This window comes from Arvicola amphibius, chromosome 1 (assembly GCF_903992535.2).
Source record: "Arvicola amphibius chromosome 1, mArvAmp1.2, whole genome shotgun sequence".
In the NCBI taxonomy this organism is placed as follows: Eukaryota; Metazoa; Chordata; class Mammalia; order Rodentia; family Cricetidae; genus Arvicola; species Arvicola amphibius.
In genome coordinates this window covers 149,292,294-149,313,272 of record NC_052047.1, presented here as the reverse complement: position 1 = coordinate 149,313,272, position 20,979 = coordinate 149,292,294, and the positions used below count along the sequence as shown (strand labels likewise).

The window sequence follows — 20,979 nt, the reverse complement described above, 5'->3', positions numbered from 1 at the left end:
ACCCTATCTTAAAAAGAAAGAAAAATGGGCCGGGGAGAAGGCTGCTTTTCCAGAGGTCCTGAGTTCAATTGCTCACAACTATCTATAATGAGATCTGGTGCCCTCTTCTGGCCTGCAGGCAAACATGCAGACAGAACACGGTGTACATAATAAATCTTTAAAAACGAAAAAATTAGAAACAAAACAAAAAAACCCACTCAGTTTCTTGGGGTTCACAAGCACAAATTCATAGAGCATTCCTTAGCAGTCCAGAGAGCAGGTTAAAAAGGCCCAATGCACCAGCAATCCAGGGAACGGAGGACGACGGCAGCGCTCGCTGGCAGTACTAGTTTATTGGGGTTGCAAGTCTGGGCCTTCGAAGCTGGTTTCTTTATGAAGATAACATGAAGTATCTTCCAGCACCGGATGCAACCTCGGCCCCGGAACCTACTAGAAGGACAATACTGGAGAGGGGCCGCCCAAGGAGACTTAGAGGTACAGAGCAACACGGGGTTTGCACGACAGCGAGGAAGCTGGTTCCGGAGTCTCGACAAGTGCACATGCGCAGAGACCAGTACCTGGCAGCCGGGAACGTGCAGTCTTAGGAGGGTCCCATGCGGGCCCGGAAGCAGCCGCTCTTAGTTTCCGGCAACAGGTCGGCGGCGACCGCGCGACCCGGAAGTATTCCCATTTTGCGTCGTCTGGGCTCGGGTGGCGGCCCGGCTCCAGACCGACGCGCTAATCATGGGGTCGTCAAAGAAGCACCGCGGAGAGAAGGAGGCGGCCGGCACGACGGCAGCGGCCGGTACCGGGGGCGCCACCGAGCAGCCGCCGCGGCATCGAGAGCATAAGAAACACAAGCACCGGAGCAGCGGCGGCGGCAGCAGCGGCGGCGAACGACGGAAGCGGAGCCGCGAGCGTGGGGGCGAGCGCGGGAGCGGGAGGCGCGGGGCCGAAGCCGAGGCCCGCGGCGGCGCCCACGGTCGCGAACGAAGTCAAGCGGAGCCCTCGGAGCGGCGCGTGAAACGGGAGAAACGCGATGACGGCTACGAGGCCGGTGAGGGCGGGGCGGGGGCGGGGCAGGGTCTTGGGGTGCGCGGGACGGAGGGTATAGGGTGACCCCGAGTGCCTTCTGCCTTTCGTGCTAAGACTCCTCTGGCTGTTGGGGATTAAAGACTGACTCCCCATGTTAAGCTTCGTGAAGATCTGGGTCTTCTGTGTTGGGTGGGTGCGTGAGGTACGAGCATGCACAGCGGCAAGGGAAACCTGACCCTGGGCGAATGTGTTGGGCTCGTGGTAGCTTCGTGAAGCAGTAAGATACGCCTGGGTCTGAACATCAAGGACCCTGTGCTGTAAACACTGTTGAGAAATTTGCGCTTTGTGAAGATGGCAGGAGCCGAGGGTTTGAGTAGGGAAGTGAGTTGACTTACTTCATATAAGATCACTGAACTGAGAGCTTGTCAAAGATAGTAGAGACCGAGGGATGAGGGAGGTTGGCCCAGCCAGGTGAGGATTATAGTGAGTATGCATGTTTCTCCATGCTGCGGGGTGGAGAGGAGTGGACAGATTGATATAGGTGTTTAGGACGTGGAATGAACTAAATTTAGTGCCTGGACTGAGGATGGGAGGGATGAGGATTAGGGAATGCCCCCTTAAGTTTTGACCTCATTGGCCTGCTGAATTGTGGTCGTCAGTTGAAATTGCATTTAGAAGGATAGCGGATTTGAAGCCAGGGAGAACGGCACAGTTTCGGAGAGCTTTGTGGTTGGTGCACTTGGGAAAACCTGCAGTTGAAGCGGAATAGAATGAATTTGGACCAGAGTGTATTCAGGAAAGCAATGAAGTGCCCTCGAATGTGTGGAGGGGGAACTAGAGTCAGAAATAGGACTTGATAAATATCAGTAGCTCAGTTTTGTGGGTAAAGGATCATACTTAAAAAATAAAGAGTAGCCAAATGGGAGGAAAACTAAGTTGGGTCATAGGACCTGTGCAAAGAGATAATTGTTGAACAGATTGAGTGATTAACAGCGCCACACACCACAGGGCATTAAACAAAAATAGAGCTTTTAAACCATCATGTGTGGATCTGTATCTCATGTATACTTGGTGCTTATGGAGGTCACAAGAGGGCATTAGGTCCCCTGAACTGAGTTAGGTGGTTGTGAGCTGCCATATAGATTCTGGGAACCAAACCTGGGTCCCGTGTAAGAACCACAAGTACTGTTATCCACAGAGCCATCTCTCCAGCCCCAAACTGAAACTTTTAAAAATAATCTGCTAATTGGAAAAAGGGAGGTTTGTGACTTCCAGAGTCCATAGAGAATATGGGATCTGGAGCCTAGGTGGAGGAGGAAGGGCCCTGTTAGGTTTAAAGAACAGGAGATGGGCTGCAAGTCGTGAGGGGTAAGGGACTTGGACATCCTGGTGGCGTCTTCCTCTGTGTGATGTTTGTTGAAATTTCCTCCTGTTTATGGGGTGGGTAGAGCAAGTCCAGAGTGTTTATTTACCTATGTCCGCGACATCTGACCTGGAAGGCACCCTAGTCAGTATTCCTTGACTGCACACACTGCTTTGGGCAGAGAAAGCTGTGCAGTTCAAGGCGGAGTTCTCATTCCGTCAGTAATTGAACATGGCTTCATGGAGATGATGCTTGATCTTTTGATAGAACTTCCTGAGAACAAGAGCAGAGGGGACAGTGGAGGCTGAAGGTAGAGTACAGAGGTTTGGAGGGGCACAATGAAGGATGCAGAGGGTTGAACCACTTGGGTTAGAAAGAAAGGGAAGAGGCAGTGTTGCTAGACAGGGTAGCAGCTGCTGGGGAGCTGGGGGAAAGAAGGCTGCTGTTTTCTGGTGTCATCTACCCAGGTGCTGGTGAAGGGCCCTTGTCTTCGACCTTGCAGCTGGAGCCCACAGTGTTGCTTCTTGGTCCCATGTTCATGGGTCCCTTAAGCCATCCTCCTTATTGTTCTAGCTGCCAGCTCCAAAACTAGCTCTGGAGATGCCTCATCACTTAGCATCGAGGAGACCAAGTAAGTAGCTCGTGTGCTGTCTGGTTTTCCTCTGAGAGCGGGTACACCTGGCACTGTCACCTACAGAAACCCTTGCACTGCAAATGGAGCCAGTTAGAGTTGGGGTAGCCACATGAGTCAGTTAGCCAGCATGGGAGCTACGGTGGAGGAAATTGAGACCCAAGAGGAAGGAGAGCCTTCCCCAATTAAGCACTCCCTGGTCTGGAAGCCTGTGTCTTCATTGCCCTAGGCTGCTGGGATTAGAGCCTCTGCTTGTCTCCCCAGGGACACTCATTCTCGCCTGTTTCCACCTCCTGATATCCATAAATGCACTTGCTACCCATTTCTCAGGTAGACCCTAATACTTCTGTCTCTTGTCTTCAGTAAACTCCGTGCAAAGTTGGGGCTGAAACCCTTGGAGGTCAATGCTGTCAAGAAAGGTGAGTGTTGGGCTGAACTGGGGCATCTAAGTGGGAAGAAAGTGAGGCTTAGCATGCAGAGGCAACTCCATTTAGTAGCCTTACGTATGTTTTGTCAGAGGGCCAAGACTTGTCCTTTGTGTCTTAGTGGGGATCTGAGATATGTTTTTCTTGTGTGGTCTTGGCACCTTCACCCTGGCTTTAGGCAGGCTGAGGGACATGCACAGTTGCTGTAGGTTGTCTAAGTAGTGTTGGTTTGCTTTTATAAAAATAAGCATGCTCACCAAAAAACAAACTGACAGGAAAAGCCCATGTGACTGAGCAGCTTTGGAAGGCATAGAAGGGAGGTTCCTGCCACATTATGTGGAGCGACAAAGTGGGGGGCAAGGGGTGAGGTAGGAATAGGGAGGGGAAAGTTCTTCCCCTCTCCTGGCCCCTTCTGGCCCCTGGGCTGGAAGGGGCAGGGTGAGTGGCTCCCTCCTCTCCCCACCAGCCATGGGCAAGCATAGCCTCACGTCTGGGCCCCCCTTCCAGAGGCGGGCACCAAGGAGGAGCCCGTGGCAGCTGATGTCATCAACCCCATGGCCTTGCGACAGCGTGAAGAACTACGGGAGAAGCTGGCAGCTGCCAAGGAAAAGCGGTTGCTGAACCAAAAATTGGGGTGAGGGTTTTCTGGCCAAGCAGGAAGACTCTCTTTGCTTCCTTGCCCCTGGGTCAGACTGGGAGAACATGTTTGGGTTCCATCCTAAGTGTTTTCCCTCCTCAGGAAAATAAAGACTCTCGGGGAGGATGACCCCTGGCTGGATGACACTGCAGCCTGGATTGAGAGGAGCCGGCAGCTGCAGAAGGAGAAGGACCTGGCGGAGAAGCGGGTGAGAACCTCTGGTGGTGTGGGGCAGTGGCCAGTGGTGGGCTGTGCTCAGGGACTTGGGTTCTCCATAATTTCACTGCAAAGCCTGTCCTTCTGTACAACAACTTGCTAGGGTCCTGGGTGCCTTTTGGTCACTGAGTTGAGGTTACTGGTCATCCTTCCTTTCCCCACAGGCCAAGCTACTCGAGGAGATGGACCAAGAGTTTGGTGTGAGCACTCTAGTGGAGGAGGAGTTTGAGCAGAGGCGACAGGTGAAGCTGCAGCATCCAGAGACTTTCTGGTGGACACTGGCCTTGATGTGGGCATCCCAGGGTTGGGTGGCTTCTGGCTCTGACTTGGTTGGTTCTTTGCCTGTAGGACCTGTATAGTGCCCGGGATTTGCAGGGCCTCACTGTGGAACATGCTATTGATTCCTTTAGAGAAGGGGAGACTGTGGTCCTCACCCTAAAGGACAAAGGTGAGCTGAGCTGGTTACTCCATGTGGGGTGTGGGCACTGTTACGCTGGGGCGGTGGGAACTGTGCCGTCTATGCTGTTTCAGGAGTCCTGCAGGAAGGGGAGGACGTGCTGGTGAACGTGAACATGGTGGACAAGGAGCGGGCAGACAAGAATGTGGAGCTGCGGAAGAAGAAGCCGGCCTACCTGCCCTATGCAGAAGATGAGAGTGTGGCTGACTTGGCACAGGTCTGCTGTGGGGCAGAAGCTGGGGCAGGTGGTATGTGCTGCTAAGAAAGCCACAATTCCATGGCTTCCCAAGAGTTGCCTTAGGTCCCAGCCACCCTCTTGTCTTGCAGCAAAAACCCCGCTCTATCCTGGCCAAATACGATGAGGAGCTGGAGGGCGAGCGGCCACATTCCTTCCGTTTGGAGCAGGGTGGCATGGCTGATGGGCTAAGGGAGCGCGAGCTGGAAGAGATCCGGGCTAAGCTACGTCTGCAGGCGCAGTCTCTGAGCTCTGTAGGGCCCCGGCTTGCCTCTGAGTATCTCAGTCCTGAAGAGATGGTGAGTCTCTCTCTCCTTCTCTGGTCACACGCTGCCAATGTGAGCTTTGGAGGGAAACTGAGTGTTGGCATAGCACTTGGTTCCTGGGTGAGCAGTGAATGGCAGCCCACAGAAGTGCTAGTGTTGATGAATAGGGATCACTGAACCAGTGGGCCTGTGTTTATGTTCCAGTTCTGTCCCCAAAGCAGCTTGTTCCTTGGGTGAGTCACTTCACAGCCTGGGCACCCATGTGGACTGATGATGCCAGCAGCCGTCTTTGGAGGCTTGCTGTGAAGAATAATAGGAAAATGGAGGTAGTGGTGTTCAGGACTCCATCCCACTCCTCTGTGCTCCTCTCTGAAGGTGACCTTCAAAAAGACCAAGCGGAGGGTGAAGAAAATCCGAAAGAAGGAGAAGGAAGTTATAATGCGGGCAGATGACTTACTGCCTCTTGGAGACCAGACTCAGGATGGGGACTTTGGATCCAGGTGTGTTTCTGCATAGTGGCAGGTATGAGGGTTAGGCCAGCCTAGGGAACACCATTCACTGAACTGTGCCATTCTCCTAGGCTTCGGGGCCGGGGTCGGCGTCGGGTTCCCGAGGTGGAGGAGGAGGCCCTGGAGGATGAGGAGAAGGACCCTGTGACCCAGCTCCCACCATCAGATGATACTAGAGTAGAGAACATGGATATCAGTGATGAAGGTTTGGGTTTGGCTAGCAGGGAGTGGGGTGGGTCTGTGGGCCAGGGAGGTAATGTGAGCAGGTGTCCTCCATATTTCCACCAGAGGATGGGGGAGCTCTTCCGTCAGGATCCCCAGAGGTGCTGGAAGAAGATGAAGCAGAGCTAGAGCTGCAGAAGCAGCTGGAGAAGGGGCGGCGTCTGCGGCAGCTGCAGCAACTCCAACAGCTTCGAGACAGTGGCGAGAAGGTGAGGCTGAGCATGGAAGCTGATGTGTGGTTTGGGGCCTTTCCCTGTGAGCATGTGAACCTGCCATTACACGTAGCACCCACATTCCCTTAGGAGTCTCTTGTGTTTATAACATCTGGTTAGGACCAGGTTTCTTGATTTCTTTGGTAACTCCAGTGTGGTAGGCTCCATAGGTAGTAGGGAGCCATTGCTGCGTTTGCAGAGTGAGGCTGCAGAAACCAGAGGGGACATGGAGCCTTGTTGGAAGATCCATTGTGTGTTTGGAAATAGTTAGGTTATTGCCACCAGGGAGGATCTGTGGGCTCTTGAGTCTCTGTGGTATCACCACAGAAACTTGGGGTCTGCCCACAGCCACTCCTTCCTCCAGGTGGTGGAGATTGTGAAGAAGTTGGAGTCTCGCCAGCGCGGCTGGGAGGAGGAAGAGGACCCTGAGCGGAAGGGGGCCATCGTGTTCAATGCCACTTCTGAATTCTGCCGCACGCTAGGGGAGATCCCCACCTATGGACTGGCTGGCAACCGGGAGGAGCAGGAGGAGCTCATGGTGGGTCCCGCTGTTCCCCTGGCCTGGTGTCTTTAAAGTGGTAGCTTCTGCTCCAGTGCTCAAAGGTCGCAGGAGAGGGCTAGGCTGCACTAACTTCCTGACCCTAACTTCTGGTCCCAGGACTTTGAAAGGGATGAAGAGCGCTCGGCCAATGGTGGCTCTGAATCAGATGGGGAAGAGAACATCGGCTGGAGCACCGTCAACCTCGATGAGGAGAAGCAGCAACAGGATGTGAGCACTGATGGGGACCCGGGCTCATTGTCCCCTGTGGGTGGGGGGCACTAAACCTCCAAGAGCCAGCTGGGGGAATCTGTTAAAACTGGTGTCATAGCCTGGCCTGGTGGGGGTGGCTGGTGGGCAGACGAGATGGGGTAGTTTGCTCACAGGTCTGTCTTCCTCTACCCCACATTTCTCTCTCTAGTTCTCCGCTTCTTCTACTACCATCTTGGATGAGGAACCCATCGTGAACAGAGGGCTGGCTGCTGCCCTGCTCCTGTGTCAGAACAAAGGTGTGGGTTCAGGCTAGGAGCCTTGGCAGTCGGGTGCTGTGGTAGGGAAGGGCTGGGTGGGTGCCTATGGGTGCAGCATCACATCCTTGGTCTGCACTGCTACCTCTTCCTCTCAGACTCAGTGCTTTGAGCAGCTCTCCAGCTCCTGAGCCTCGGTGTGCCTTTCTGTGGTCCAGGGTAAGACCACCTGTTCCTTTTCTGTGCCTTAAAGGCTCTGATCCTTGAAGAAATGCGCTGAGCTAAACAATACCCTAGGGTCTAGACCCCAGCTCTGCAGTCTCCTTGGGGAGGTAATGGTCTCTCATGTCTGTTTTCTTGGTCTGTAAACCAGACGTGACATGTTCACATGCTGAACAAGGCTCTGAGAGATGTTAGCACTCACATGAGGCTGGGGCCCTGGGGCCTGCTCTACTCAGGCTGTCTTGGCTATCTCTGCCTGAGGTGTAGGCCTCCTGGGTATCACAACTTCTCTGTCCTCAGGGCTTCTGGAGACCACAGTGCAAAAGGTGGCCCGGGTGAAGGCTCCCAATAAGTCACTGCCCTCAGCCGTGTACTGCATCGAGGATAAGATGTGAGTGTGGCAATGAGGGCAGGAAGCGGGGCAATGTGAGCATGCCTGTGACACGAAGCTGGGCTGCTCTGAACATGCAGTAGACAACAGGCAGCTCACATTGCACCCCTCTGCCTTGCTCTAGGGCCATTGATGATAAGTACAGCCGGCGGGAGGAATACAGGGGCTTCACCCAGGACTTCAAGGAGAAGGATGGCTACAAGCCTGATGTTAAGATTGAGTACGTGGACGAGACGGGCAGGAAACTGACTCCCAAGGAGGTGAGCAGGGTGCTGTGAAGACAGGGCCAGGTCAAGGGTGACTAGGTCAGGATGGAGCCAAAAACACCCTCACCCCCAGCAAGGCAGGACAACACTCCAGTGTTGGGGAATATTATTTTAAGGTGTGTTACTCTTGTTTATGTTGCATTTGTTTAACTCTGTGAAGCTGTTGTACTTTGCCTGTCTAAAACACCTGATGCTCTAATACAGAGCTGAGGCCAGTAGCGAGGCAAGAGAGAGGAATAGGCAGGGCTGGCAGGCAGACAGGATAAATATGAGGTGAAATCTGGGAGAAAAGGATTTGCGAACGAGAAAGGAAGGAGGACTTGAGGGGTCAGCCATCCAGCTACGCAGCCCAACAAAGAGTAAGAAGGAAAAAAATTATACAGGAATAGAGAAAGATAAAAGCCCGAAGGCCAGAGTAGATGGGATAATTTAAGAAAAACTGGAAAGAAACAAGCTAAGCTAAGGCTGGGCATTCATAACTAAGAATAAGCCTCTGGCCGGGTGGTGGTGGCGCATACCTTTAATTCCTGCACTTGGGAGGCAGAGGCAGGTGGATCTCTGTGAGTTCAAGACCAGCGAAAAGAATAAGCCTCTGTGTGTGATTTATTTGGGAGCTGAATTGTAGCCCCCCCCCCCCCCCAAAGCCCAAAGAGTGAAAGAGCAAAAACATTCCAGGGGGCTGACTGCCTACCATCTGGGGACCTTGTGAGGTGACAGAACCTTGCTTCTATTGCTAAGTTTGGTGGGCACAGCACAGCCGTTTCCACGGCTCTCAGGAAGGTTTGACATCCGTGCTGCCTGCTGTACCCGAAGCCCCCAGCCTGAGGGTATTCATCCTTGGGGCAGTATCCAGGCTTCTGACTCGCGTCCCTATCATGTATGTTAGCTCCACGTTTTCTGGGCTTAGCCCTAGCTCCCAGAGGCAGGTCTATATTCCTAGCACTCGGGTTGCACACAACCCATGTATGATGCCCAGATCTAGGTCCTTGTCCCATCTTTTCCTAACACTTGAGCCTAATCCTGGGTTGGGTGAATCAGCACTCCCAGTCGCTGTTGCGAAGCTCCCAGTGGATGCGCGTGTGTCTCTGGTGTCCTGGCCTGGCGTTTCTGATGCTACTGTGTGTTTTGTATCCCCAGGCCTTCCGGCAGCTGTCCCACCGCTTCCACGGGAAGGGTTCAGGCAAGATGAAGACTGAGCGGCGGATGAAGAAGCTGGATGAGGAGGCGGTGGGTCTCCGTAGGTGGGGGGCTCTGCATTTTGGATGCTGTAGGATATTCTGTCTGCACTCCTGTGTTGACTTTACTCTGTCTCCACAGCTCCTGAAAAAGATGAGCTCCAGTGATACACCCCTGGGCACTGTGGCGCTGCTCCAGGAGAAGCAGAAGGCCCAGAAGACACCATACATCGTGCTCAGTGGCAGTGGCAAGAGCATGAATGCGTGAGTAGAGGGCCTGGCGGGGTCGGGGGGAGTGCTGCGCACCTTCTCTCCAGTCTCACACCCCTTCACTCTCTTCCCCCTGCAGGAACACCATCACCAAATGAAGCCACCTTCCTCCCTTCCCCTCCCAGATGTGTTAAATAAAGTCCCCTCCTTATTTTTTCCTTCCTGGTCATGCTCGGTCTAAGATCAAACCTAGAAGCAAGACAGGCTGGGCCTCAGGTCATGGTCGATTCTGTGACCTGGTGAGTTCCTGAGCCTCCGTCAGCCTCAGTGCTGACATCTGAACAGTGGGAATGCCTGCTTCCCACATGAGCCTGCAGTGAGTGCATCCACTCTGTTTATAGAGGAGCGAAATGGGGCCGGTCCGTACTGTATGACTTGAAGTCTAGTAAGTAGCAGAGGTGACAAGGAAAACCAGCCCCTGCCCTCAAAGGACATTCCTCTGTGGGAGCTGACTCAGCGGGAACAGAAGCCCCTCCACCAATGGTACGATCCCTATTACACCTTGGCTGAGTTGGCTTCGTCATCAAGTTGTTACTTGTAGAGACTTGGTCACGTGGGTGTTGCTAGGGCTGGACCAGCCACTACCCTGTAATTTCCCTTGTTGCAGTTTTTAGGGTGCCCAGCACTACCTACCTTTCCTGGCAGGGCAGAGATGCCACCTCCTGTCACCTGGGGGGGGGGCACTAGCATCAAAGGACTGGATTTGGCTTCTGAGTTTCACAGTTTACTGCTATGTGACTTAGCTGAAGTTACTGAGTCTTGGGCTCTGAGCTGCAAGGGGAAGGCATGATCTCTGAATCCCACTCAGGCTTCATTGAGAAGCCATGTCACCTCTAGGCCTCTCCCAACATGGTATCTCATGGGAAGGTAGGGGTGTCCCCATCCAGACAGACTTCATAGGTACATCTTGGCCCCCAGGGTATGGTGACAGGAACACAGGCCAGAAGTCCAATGCCTTTGCTCCTTGCTCTGGAGCCCTTATCCCTTCAAGCTATGCCTGCATCCTTCTGAGGTCCCCAAGGTCATCTTCCAGCCTTGTGCTCTGCCTACTGCTTTGGCCCACCTGTTACAGAGATTTACTGTAATATACACCAATAGATGGATGTGACAATGACATTACCCCAGCATGAATAAAAACCGGAAGGCGCAGTCATGAGGCGTGACTGATGAACTGACAACGCGTAGGGCTCAGTGGCAAGTGTGGAGAGGCTTTGTTTTTCAGCTGTTTCTGGATATTTTGAAAATTTCCATTTTAAACTAAAAACATGTTGGCTTAGCAACAAAGTGCACCTTTGTTAAGCTCAATACGTTGAACAAGGATGTACCTAACAATGCTATAATAATCCACGTCCATTGACGGACCGGGTAAATAGTTGATATTTCTGTGACAGAATGTGTGTGCATCTCATGCATATGGAAGGTAACCAGATGTGGAATTGTGCCTGTTTCCAATCTACAATGTAATAGGCAAGTTTAATTTCTATTAGGAGTCAGAACAGGCTGGGTGGTGGTGGTGCAGCCTTTAATCCCAGCACTTGAGGCAGAGGCAAGTGGATCTCCATGGGTTCGAGGCCAACCTGGTCTACAGAGTGAGTGCACAAGGACAGCCAGGGCTACATAGAAACCTGTCTTGAAAAATAAAGTCACAATAATAGTTGGGGGTAGATTCTGAAAGGGAACAGATTAGTTCTCTGACCCTGGAAATGCCTCTGTGACCTAAAATGACCCACAAAATATATTTTCTGCTTGAACACTTTCTATGAGAACTAATAGTTTCTATTCTATTTTCTGTTAAGTTTTTCTTCCTTTTTTTTTTGAGGGTTTTTATTATGTTTTATATGGGGATGGGTGTCTTGCATGTTTGTGTCTGTTTTCATTTCTTCCTTGGTGGCTGCAGAAGCCAGAAGAGTGGTTGATCTAACTGGAGTTAGAGATGATTGTGAGCTGCCACATCGTTGCTGAGGATGGAAACCCTGGTCCTATGGTAGAGTAGATAATGCTTGGAACTGCTGAGCAAGTTCTCAGCTCCCCCAAAGAGAGTTTATTAAAAGATATTTTAAATGTAGATCCTAAGTATAAGGGTTAAGAGACACTAAGAGAAAGCAAAATGTACACAACTCAGAGTTGCTTGAATTACGGTTTTTAAAATTTAAATTACATATGTGTCTCCGAGCTCTTGGGAGGCAGAGGCAGTCTAGTCTACAAAATAAGTTCCAGGAAAACCAGCATTCTTAAATGGAGAAACTGTATCACAGAGCAAACAGAAGCACATAGTGTGGAAGTCAGAGGACACTGTCAAACCTGGGATCTGTCTTTGTTAGTACATAAGAAACTGAACTCAAGCCAGGCAGTGGTGGCGCACGCCTTTAATCCCAGTACTTGGGAGGCAGAGGCAGGCAGATCTCTGTGAGTTCGAGGCCAGCCTGGTCTACAAGAGCTAGTTCCAGGACAGGCTCCAAAGCTACAGAGAAACCCTGTCTCGAAAAACAAAAAAACAAAACAAAACCCCACATGGCAGATTTGGAATTCTAAAATCTATATGCAGGAATCTATTTTTTTTAAAGACAGTTTCATACAGTCCTGACTGGTGATAATATCTTGATCCACTAATCTCACTTTCCCAAGTAGGATTAGAGACAAATGCCACACCTGGCTAGGATAGTGCTCCCATCCCCCACCCCTGGGCAGTGTTACAGCTCTGTGGGGTTTTTCTGTTTCTCTATGCAGCCCCGACTGTCCTGGAACTCTGTCAATGATGAAGCTGGCCTCTAGCCCACAGAAATACACTGCCTCTGCCTAAATTAAAGGCATGTGACGTGATTCCTGGTTTTTGTTTTTGAACAGAATCTCACTGTGTAGTCTTGGCTGGCCTAAAACTCAAGAGATCTGATTTCCTCTGCCTCCCAAGTACTGGGATTTGGATAAAAGGTGTGAACCAACAATACCTTTCTGGATATGAATTTTTTTTTCTTCGTTTTTTTTTTCTTTTCTTTTTTTTTCTTTTTTTTTTTTTTTTTTTTTTTTTTGTTAGGTTTTTCGAGACAGGGTTTCTCTGTAGCTTTGGAGCCTGTCCTGGAACTAGCTCTTGTAGACCAGGCTGGTCTTGAACTCACAGAGATCCGCCTGCCTCTGCCTCCCGAGTGCTGGGATTAAAGGCGTGCGCCACCACCGCCCGCTGGATATGAATTTTTAAGAAGGCATTACCACTGAGGAAAGAACGAGTCGTTTAATGGGTGAGATAGGGACAAGTGGTTTTCTCTAGTTAAAAAGTTAGCTATTGCCTTCCCGTAAATGACAGATTCCAAAAAGCTGTAGATAGTTTAGTAGAACTATCTTGAAAAACAAAACAAAACAAAACGTTCAGTGAAGTTAAGATAAACTTATCTTTAACTTTAACCCACCTGGTTTATTTTTCCATATATACACATCTATATTTTATACATGTGTATACTCAAGGATATCATAAAAAACAAACACGAAGAATGGACAGATGAGAGTTGGGGAGGGCGTGATCACAAGATTTCCTGTTGGGAAACAAGAGGTTCTATATAGCATACCTGAGGCTAATATACACCTCCCATAATGACCACACCCCCATCAACCATCTACCAATCCACAAGAGAAAAAAAATTCTCAGAAAACAAGAGGAAGGCTCCAAAGTGGAAGTCCCATTAGCTCACAACAAAAATCAGCACTCAAGCACTATAGGAGTTGACAACAGGCTGAAGGGTTCTACTGTGGGATGGCCAGATGGCCAGCAGAGGGAAGACTAAGCTGTGAGCCCAGTCTTCAGCAGGATTCAGCAGTGGCTGGGTTAGTGCTAGCAGTGTACAGGCAGAAGCAAAAGCGTCAAGAGGCGAGAGGACATCGTTCTCAGCAGCTTGTAGTTTGCGGAGTGCCTGGACCACAAAGATCTTCGAGCTAAAGTAACAGGGAGAACTACTCTAAAATGAGTACATGAAAGGAGGCAGCTGTGAGCAAAGGAATGAGAAACAATAGGCCTTTTGATGCTGCGGTACAAGGAATGGGGATGCTACAACAGGGACAGTAGCTCGTACCTGTAATCCCAGCTCTTGGAGGTTGAGGTAGGACAGCCGTTGAGTTGGTGAGCCCAAGCTACACAGTGATTCCCAAGCAAGCCTGGGTTATAGAGACCATCTCAAGAAAAGACTATAGGAAAATTAATAGCCTCAGGAGATCAGCAAAACTCTGAAAAATCAAGGACACGGTAAGGACAGAGGTACCCTGACCAGACATGTTTGGAGATGACAGGTGGCTGAGGTGAAGAGAGGTGCACGGGCTGTCATTTACATGGCAGCAGACAGTAAGCAGTGCTACAGTACGGGTAACTAGGAAGGAAGGGAAGCAGCTCACAAGGCACCACGGGATTTGTCCTGAGCCGTGCTTAAGAGGTCCTAGGCCGCAACCTTAACTACTGGAATCACTACTGAGTGTAAGCAGGCAATGACTGCTGTTAGTTAAGGAGGCACAGCACAGGGTGAGGTATCCAGTGCCCGAGAGGTGCTGTGAACAAGTCACACGGCGCAGATTCCAGCCAAACCTCAGTTCCTTCCCATTCTACCCACAGGTGACCAAGGCCTCCACCGAGAAAGAGGGCTTCACTTCCCCACAAGCTTCTCTAATACAGCCACTCAGACACCTGTGTTAAGTCATTACCCACCAGGGGTTTAATTCTTCTAGGACAGTTCAGAAAGGGGCCATGCCCTGTCCCCATCCAAAAGAAAAGGCTTGCAGGGCAGCCTGGGAATGTCCAAGCCCAGATAAGCCAAGGGGTAGTCCCTGAGCAAGTAGAAAAGCGAGTCCTGGGCTCAGGCCGCCTCCTCCTCCTCGTCCTCGTCACTCTCATGATACTGTCTGTGATTGGTGTTGACAAAGAGGTCAGAATCATCTTCAGAACTGGACTCTTCTCCCGACAGCTGTGGCTCAGTGGGGAGTTCTGGCTGACTCTGTCTGTGTGAGCGAAAGACACAATAAGTAACATCTGGGAAAATCAGACCTATGACCCAGAGTTTCTGAAAATCAGGACCATCATCTCAACTGTCAGGAACCAATATGGTTCTAAAAATCCAAGAGCCCAAAACGCTGATGTGGTAGCACATGCCTGGGAAGTAGGAAGCCGAGGACAGCCCGGGCTACATAATAAACAAGGAAACAGGAGGGGCTTCTGGAAGAAGAGCGAACAGGGAAACTCACTAAGGATTACCTCCTACCCACCCCATCACTGGTTTCAGTAAGGAAGCAAAAACTAACTCTGCTAGCATCAGAGACACAGGGAGCCCCCATTTCCAACAGCTGATGCGCTAAGCCAGCGGTCCACAACTTCCTAATGCTCTGACGCTTTCACACAGTCCAGCATGCTGTGATGACCCAAATCACAAAATTACTTCATCGTTACTTCATAACTGTAATTTTCCTGTTATGGATCATAATGTAAATGTCTTATATGCAGGATATCTGACTCCCAAAGGGGCTGAGACCTCCAGGTGCAAACTGATACACTAAGCATTGCCTTCCTTACTCTACATAATCCTCTTAGATGAACTTTTTTTTTTTTTTTTTTTTAAGAAAAGGTTTCTTATAGCTCAGGCTGGCTTTGGACCTATTACATGTAGACCATGCTGGCTCAAACTCCTGCTTCCACCTTATAATTGCCAGAATTACAGGCATGTACTAGCATACCCAGTTAAGAATCTATCTGAAGATATATTGAACAACGCACCCGAAGACACTGCCTAGTAGGCGAACACTGTAATGTGGAGCATGAGACTGTCAAGCCACTCATAGCTATCCACTCCACTATGTATAATGAGGTTCTCAATAGGAAAAAAGCAGGACCATCTTTCTCCTTCAGGCACCAAGGTGTGAACTTGTATTTTTGTCTTTTTGTCTTTCCTGGGCTGGGGCTTGCTCCTCACCTGTTCATATTGCTTTGTTTCTCAGCTACCTCAGAGAAGGCTTCAGGCCTGCGAGAAGAGAAGAGTCAGGTCAGAACACAAAGAGAGACTCTCAGCAAACAGCTGTTTCCAAATGTCCCTCTTGGGAAGGCATAACTTCACCCCACCCCTGCTCCATTCCCCTGCAAGGAAGTCACTATCCCCAGAACCCAAGATTGTCCTACCAGTGCCCCTCCTTCTGCAGAGAGCGCACGTGGTTCTTGCAGAGCACAAAAGAAATCTCAGCCTTCACTTTTTCTCCCTCTTCAATAGGGTCAACTATAAGGAAGTCCCCTGTAGGTGACAAAGACAAAGCCGTTCCTACGTGAGGGAGAAAATCAGGAGCCGAGCATGGCCATGTACTGTGGAGGGATGCTTCTAACCTCTCTCGATTGATTAGAAAATCAAGAGCCGAGGCCTGGCCCTGTACTGTGGAGGGGTATGGCTTCTAACCTCTCTTGATCCAGATGTTCTTGCGGTATTTGGAGGGCATGCTCACCAGGAAGCGCTGCCCTTCGGCCGTCTCTACCTCATGCAGATTGTTCCCAGGAGTCCTGAGGACCTGCTCCGGGAAAGACCAAGACTTAGGCGTGTCATCAGTTAGAGCAAGCACATGCTGCCCTGCACCGAGCCCTCCCACATGTGGCCCCAGCCCGCTCACCTTTACTATCTGCTGCTGGTCCGAGGGCACCACGTGCTCCCCCAGCACCTCCCGCACCACATGCTTTCTCTTGGTGGCCTGAGACATGCTGGGCTCTGTCCAGGGCTGCTAGGGGGGCCGAGACGGTCAGCTCTTCTTCCAGAGTTATTCCGATGGCACACTTAGAAGCCAGGACTGCTTTCAAGAGAAGCAGCCTTATACGAGAAAGCACCTCCTTGCCCTGTTAAAAACATGAGCTTTACAGTACTGGACAACTTGCTCTTGCAGAGAATCCATCTCTGGTTCCCAGCAATCACACAGAGGCTTACAACTGCCCTGACTCCAGTCCCAGGGGATCCAACGCCCTCTTTTGGAGACATACATGCAGATAAAAACAGATACACATTTTAAAAAAACCATCAAAAAACAAAACACAACCTTTAGCCAGATGCTGGTGTACACTGTTATTCCTAGCACTTGGTAGGTAGAGGCAGGCAGACAACTGTTGAGTTCGAGGTCAGCCTGGTCTACATAGGGAGATCCTGTCTCAAAAAGAGCAAACATGACCCAGCATCCACATCAGCTGATTCACAACCAATTCTAACTCCAATTCTAGGGGAATCCAATGCCCTCTTCTGGCCTCCAAGGGCACTTGCAGTAGCCACACACAGCAAATCTTAAACCCACGAAACACGTTTTATAGTCTCAGTTGGGAGGTGGGGGTGGCTCAAGCCTTTAACCTCAGTCTTGTTCTTGTTGTTTTGAGGTAGGGTTTCTCTGTGAAACACTCTCGGCTGTCTTGGAACTCGCTTTGTTGACCAGGCTGGCCTCGAACTCAAGAGATCAGCCTGCCTCTGCCTCCTGAGTGCTGGGATTAAAGGCGTGCGCCACCACCGCCCAGGTCAAATATTTAATCTCAAAACTCTTAATCCTAACCCATGGAGGCAAAGGCAAGAGGATCTCTGTAGATGGCAGCCAGTTGGGTCTCCATAGCGAGATACCCTCTCAATAACAAAAATTGAGCAGATGAGCTCACGACCCCTCCTGTGGGAAGCACGGCTGGGATGACGAAGCCGCACGCGCCTCCCAAGCCGAGCGATCGTTCCGACCTCTTTAGGAGAAGTCCGAAGGAAGCTGCTTTCCTCCACATGCTCAACAGCCCCGAGTCTGGACAGCCATTCAACAGATGTTCGACCTCTGACACTCCGCGGAGCAGGCGGACGCGGCGACTATCGCGGCACTCACCCGCTCGGCGTTACACAAGCTCGCTCGGTTTTCCAGGGTGACGCTGGAAGCAGCTCGTCCAGGACTCACTTCAAGCCACGCTCGACGGAAGCTGAGAGACGCGACTTGCAGGTGGTCACGACGGGGCGCCGGTCTGAACGCCTGGCCCCAGACTTCGGGTGTTCCTAGCTCCCGTCAACAGGATGGAGGCAGCCCGGACTCCGAGGAACCCGCGAGAGTTGCACTTCCGGGCCTCTCAGTAGCCCTCCGGATGCCCCGCCTCTTCGCTGTCCGTTCCTTTAACTCGTCCCTCGAGCTAGTCAGGCAAGCCTAAGTCTTTGCGTTCCAGGTGCCGGGCAGGAAAAAGACGGTAGCAGTCTCCCCGGCGGCCTCGGCCTCACCAGGTGGGAAGGGCGGCCGGAGAAACAAGACCGCAGAAAGCAGCGCGGCTTCCTGTGAACGGCCGGAAAACAGCGACTCCTGTGGGCACCGCGCTTAGCGGCTGCGCCTCAACTCTATGGCTCGGGCGTCTGGCTAGACGCGCCCAATTTGGGTATTTTTTTTTGAAGGCGGCTCATAAGACGACCCGGAAGCGGAAGTCGAAGAACGTTCTAGTCGCTTGAGGTATCGGCGGGAGCGGCCGAGTGGCGCGAGCAGCCGTTACTAGAGCCGGAGCTGCCGGTGAGCATGAGCGGCGAGGCAGGGCTCCGGGCGGGGCGGGCGCGCCGCGGCGGGAGGACGAGGAGCACTCATGGCTGCGGCGCGCCGTTGCAGCGGAGCCGCCCGGCCCTGCGGGAGAGGCGGTGCGCGGTGCGGCGCGTGGAGGAGGCGGGGCGGGGCGGCGCGCTCGGGGCGGGGCCTGCGACCTGGCGGAACGGGTGCGCGGCGCTAGCTGGCCTCTGGAGGGCGGCGCGGCCCGCGAGTCCCCGTTTCCAATTCCTACCACGTGGTCGCAGCGGGGTCAGCGTCTGCCTAGCCAAGGTCACCGAGAGGGACGGCGTCGGGGCAGGCCCTGGCCGCTGTGTCTGGGAATCTTTGCGGTGCCCTGCGTGCGCCACCTGTTAGTGCAAGCTGGTCCTCTCCACCGGGTCAGTACCCAAACCAAAAAGTGGAGACTCCGCGATAGCGGGGGAAAGACTTCCCTGGCCCTCAGTTTGCTCAGCTGTGAAATGAGGGGAATCGAGGAAGCAGCCACAAATAGCTGACCTAGGAGATTGCCCTTAGGAGTTGTGGTCTTCAGCCCTAACCTGCTTTTTTTTTTTGTTTGTTTGTTTTTTGGGATTCCCAGGTTAAACCTGATCAAGATGACAACCTCCCAAAAGCACCGAGACTTCGTGGCAGAGCCCATGGGGGAAAAGCCAGTGGGGAGCCTGGCCGGGATTGGTGAAGTCCTGGGCAAGAAGCTGGAGGAAAGGGGCTTTGATAAGGTGTGGCATGGCCACTAACGCCAGGGAGGGGTCCGAGTGAGAGTTGGCAACAGGTGTTTCCAAGCAAAAAAATTGGGAGCGAGGAAAGTAGGGGTATGGGGAGGGCACGGACAGTAGTAGATAATTTGAAGTGGTTTGGGGGCATCTGGGGAGACAAGGTCACTTTGGTGTTTTGTTTTGGTTTTTTTTTTTTTTTTTTTTTTTTTTGGTTTTTTGAGACAGAGTTTCTCTGTGGCTTTGGAGCCTGTCCTGGAACTAGCTCTTGTAGACCAGGCTGGTCTCGAACTCACAGAGATCCGTCTGCCTCTGCCTCCCGAGTGCTGGGATTAAAGGCGTGCGCCACCACCGCCCGGCTGTTGTTGTTTTGAGACAGGGCCTCTCCCTCACAAGTGCTGGGGTTAAAGGTGTGCCCCACTGTGTCCCATCCTTTTGGGTGTTTTCAGTGCCACAGAAGTGGAACTAGGTGTAGTGGGTCCCGATTCTGACCCCAGCACTTGGGAGGTTAAGACAAGAGGGTTCCCATCGAGTTTAATGCTAGTCTAGGCAGCAAAGCAAGAACTCTGTCTTAAAACAAAAATGGCCTTGCCCTCCCAAGGACTCACCCATCAGCTGGCCTTGCCTAGCTTCAGAGATCTGGCCCATTTGGGTGGTACCAACATAGTCTTGTTGCTTTTAGCCCACGAGGCGCTTAGCTGTGTGCCCTCTCGTGTTTTACAGGCTTATGTGGTTCTTGGCCAGTTTCTGGTGCTAAAGAAAGATGAAGATCTCTTCCGAGAATGGCTTAAAGACACGTGTGGTGCCAATGCCAAGCAGTCCCGGGACTGCTTTGGGTGCCTTCGAGAATGGTGCGATGCCTTCTTGTAGTGCACTCTGGGGACTCCTCAGTCCCCCCAGCCACAGAATCTAGTCTCCAGAGTCAGCAGCTGGGTGGGGCTCCTCCCTGTCCCCATGAAGGAAAAGATTGCTGTTGTCACAGTCACCTCCTTTGTACTCGGGGTCTTTTGGGAGTTCTCTTCCCCATAGCCTTTCGTCCGTTTTGGAATTCTTGCCCTTGCATGCCTTGCCCCTCCTCTCCCTGCAGGTCCATGGCAGCAGCTACCTGCTTTCCTGAATGGATATCTGGCCCCTTTCTCCCTCCCTTCACCATCTGTTGGATGCCCTTTGCCTCCCCCCCCTTTTTTGGGGGGCAAAAATAGTCACTCTCCATATAAATATTTCTAGATTAATAAAGTCAGTGGCCTTCCTAGTTGGTCTTCTGTGTTGGAAAGCAGGTGGACTGGGATTGTGTCTTCCCCAGGGTTGAACACATCTACCTCACTTCTTATCAGTGCAGACCGAAACTGGTGGCTTCCCTTTCCCCTCCCAAGAGGGAGCCACCCTAGCCATGTGGGCCTTGGGCAGGTGCCCTAGGTGTCCCAATTCCTAAATAATGTGGGAGAGACTGTGGGTTGATTTCTTCCTGGGAGCCAGGTAGGCTGTAGGCTTCCAGATGTCAACAGTTGGTCAGGCAGCACCTGGTGGAAAGTCAGTAGGAGTCAAAGTTACCAGGAAGAGGGTGGCTAGGATGTAGGTAAGAGGTTACCTGCCTGTCATCATGTCATCTGCTCTCCGCCTCTGGGAAGAACGGGTGAGACACTTGCTGTTTGTCCAGCTACCATAGAAATGAAATAGTTAAACCTGAAAACTAAATTCCAGTCCTTTGTTGTCAAGCTCATGTGAACAGCCTGAAACTGATGTCTTTGTAAGCATTTTTAAATTATTTTATTTTGGAGAAGTGAAGAGATTTGGGGCTCAGAAAAGCAAATTTGCCCATGAACTTGCTGCAAGAAAATATCCACTTGAACTCAGATTGTAATTTGGTAGACTGTTCTGTGTCATGTAACCAATGATCTCTGAGGCTCAGCTTCCTCATATGGGTGAGGGCTGTGGGGCTCAGGTACAATTCTGTTTACACTCCTTCTTGTTCATTCCACCAACAAAAAGCATCACTGATGGGGGAGGGGTCCCGCCTCAGAGTGAAGTGTCAGGCTTTGTTGACTCTCCATGGGAAGCCTTACCCTTCTGAGGAGTGCAGGGAAGGGTGGAGAGGGAGTGGGAATAGGGATAACTATGTAAAATGAGAAAAAAATGTATTTAAAAAATTCTTAATAAAAAAAGAAAAAATGTAAAAAAAATAAATAAAACATCCCTGAACAGTGACTTGTTGATAGTGCAAATG

The 20,979-nt window shown here is 51.5% G+C and overlaps 3 protein-coding genes across 4 annotated transcripts; 2 read left to right on the top strand and 1 right to left on the bottom strand.

Annotated features, from left to right (window-relative positions):
- The first annotated feature begins 684 nt into the window (after nucleotides 1-684).
- On the top strand, nucleotides 685-9,674 carry Sart1 (spliceosome associated factor 1, recruiter of U4/U6.U5 tri-snRNP). Of its 2 annotated transcripts, XM_038312192.1 has the most exons (20): nucleotides 685-1,036; nucleotides 2,951-3,008; nucleotides 3,372-3,427; nucleotides 3,941-4,067; nucleotides 4,173-4,278; nucleotides 4,451-4,528; nucleotides 4,635-4,734; nucleotides 4,818-4,960; nucleotides 5,071-5,277; nucleotides 5,620-5,744; nucleotides 5,825-5,958; nucleotides 6,042-6,184; nucleotides 6,552-6,725; nucleotides 6,846-6,956; nucleotides 7,147-7,234; nucleotides 7,715-7,805; nucleotides 7,930-8,065; nucleotides 9,209-9,298; nucleotides 9,389-9,510; nucleotides 9,596-9,674. In XM_038312192.1, exons 1-20 carry the CDS (start codon nucleotides 724-726, stop codon nucleotides 9,612-9,614), a joined length of 2,421 nt encoding a protein of 806 aa, XP_038168120.1. In that variant the 5' UTR covers nucleotides 685-723; the 3' UTR covers nucleotides 9,615-9,674. The 2 variants fall into 2 exon arrangements, with proteins under 2 accessions (XP_038168120.1, XP_038168121.1); XM_038312193.2 differs by lacking the exon at nucleotides 685-1,036 and having other exon boundaries at nucleotides 2,985-3,008; nucleotides 3,900-4,067.
- Nucleotides 9,675-14,181: 4,507 nt separating this feature from the next.
- Eif1ad (eukaryotic translation initiation factor 1A domain containing) lies at nucleotides 14,182-18,112 on the bottom strand. Its single transcript, XM_038349533.2, has 6 exons — nucleotides 17,356-18,112; nucleotides 16,132-16,351; nucleotides 15,924-16,032; nucleotides 15,656-15,764; nucleotides 15,453-15,500; nucleotides 14,182-14,487 (listed from the first exon to the last, which is right to left on the bottom strand). Exons 2-6 carry the CDS (start codon nucleotides 16,216-16,218, stop codon nucleotides 14,346-14,348), a joined length of 495 nt encoding a protein of 164 aa, XP_038205461.1. The 5' UTR covers nucleotides 16,219-16,351; nucleotides 17,356-18,112; the 3' UTR covers nucleotides 14,182-14,345.
- A 150-nt stretch (nucleotides 18,113-18,262) lies between these two features.
- Nucleotides 18,263-20,007, top strand: Banf1 (BAF nuclear assembly factor 1). Its single transcript, XM_038349541.1, has 3 exons — nucleotides 18,263-18,422; nucleotides 18,623-18,761; nucleotides 19,479-20,007. The coding sequence occupies exons 2-3, from the start codon at nucleotides 18,639-18,641 to the stop codon at nucleotides 19,623-19,625; spliced, it is 270 nt and encodes an 89-aa protein (XP_038205469.1). The 5' UTR covers nucleotides 18,263-18,422; nucleotides 18,623-18,638; the 3' UTR covers nucleotides 19,626-20,007.
- The last annotated feature ends 972 nt before the right edge of the window (nucleotides 20,008-20,979 follow it).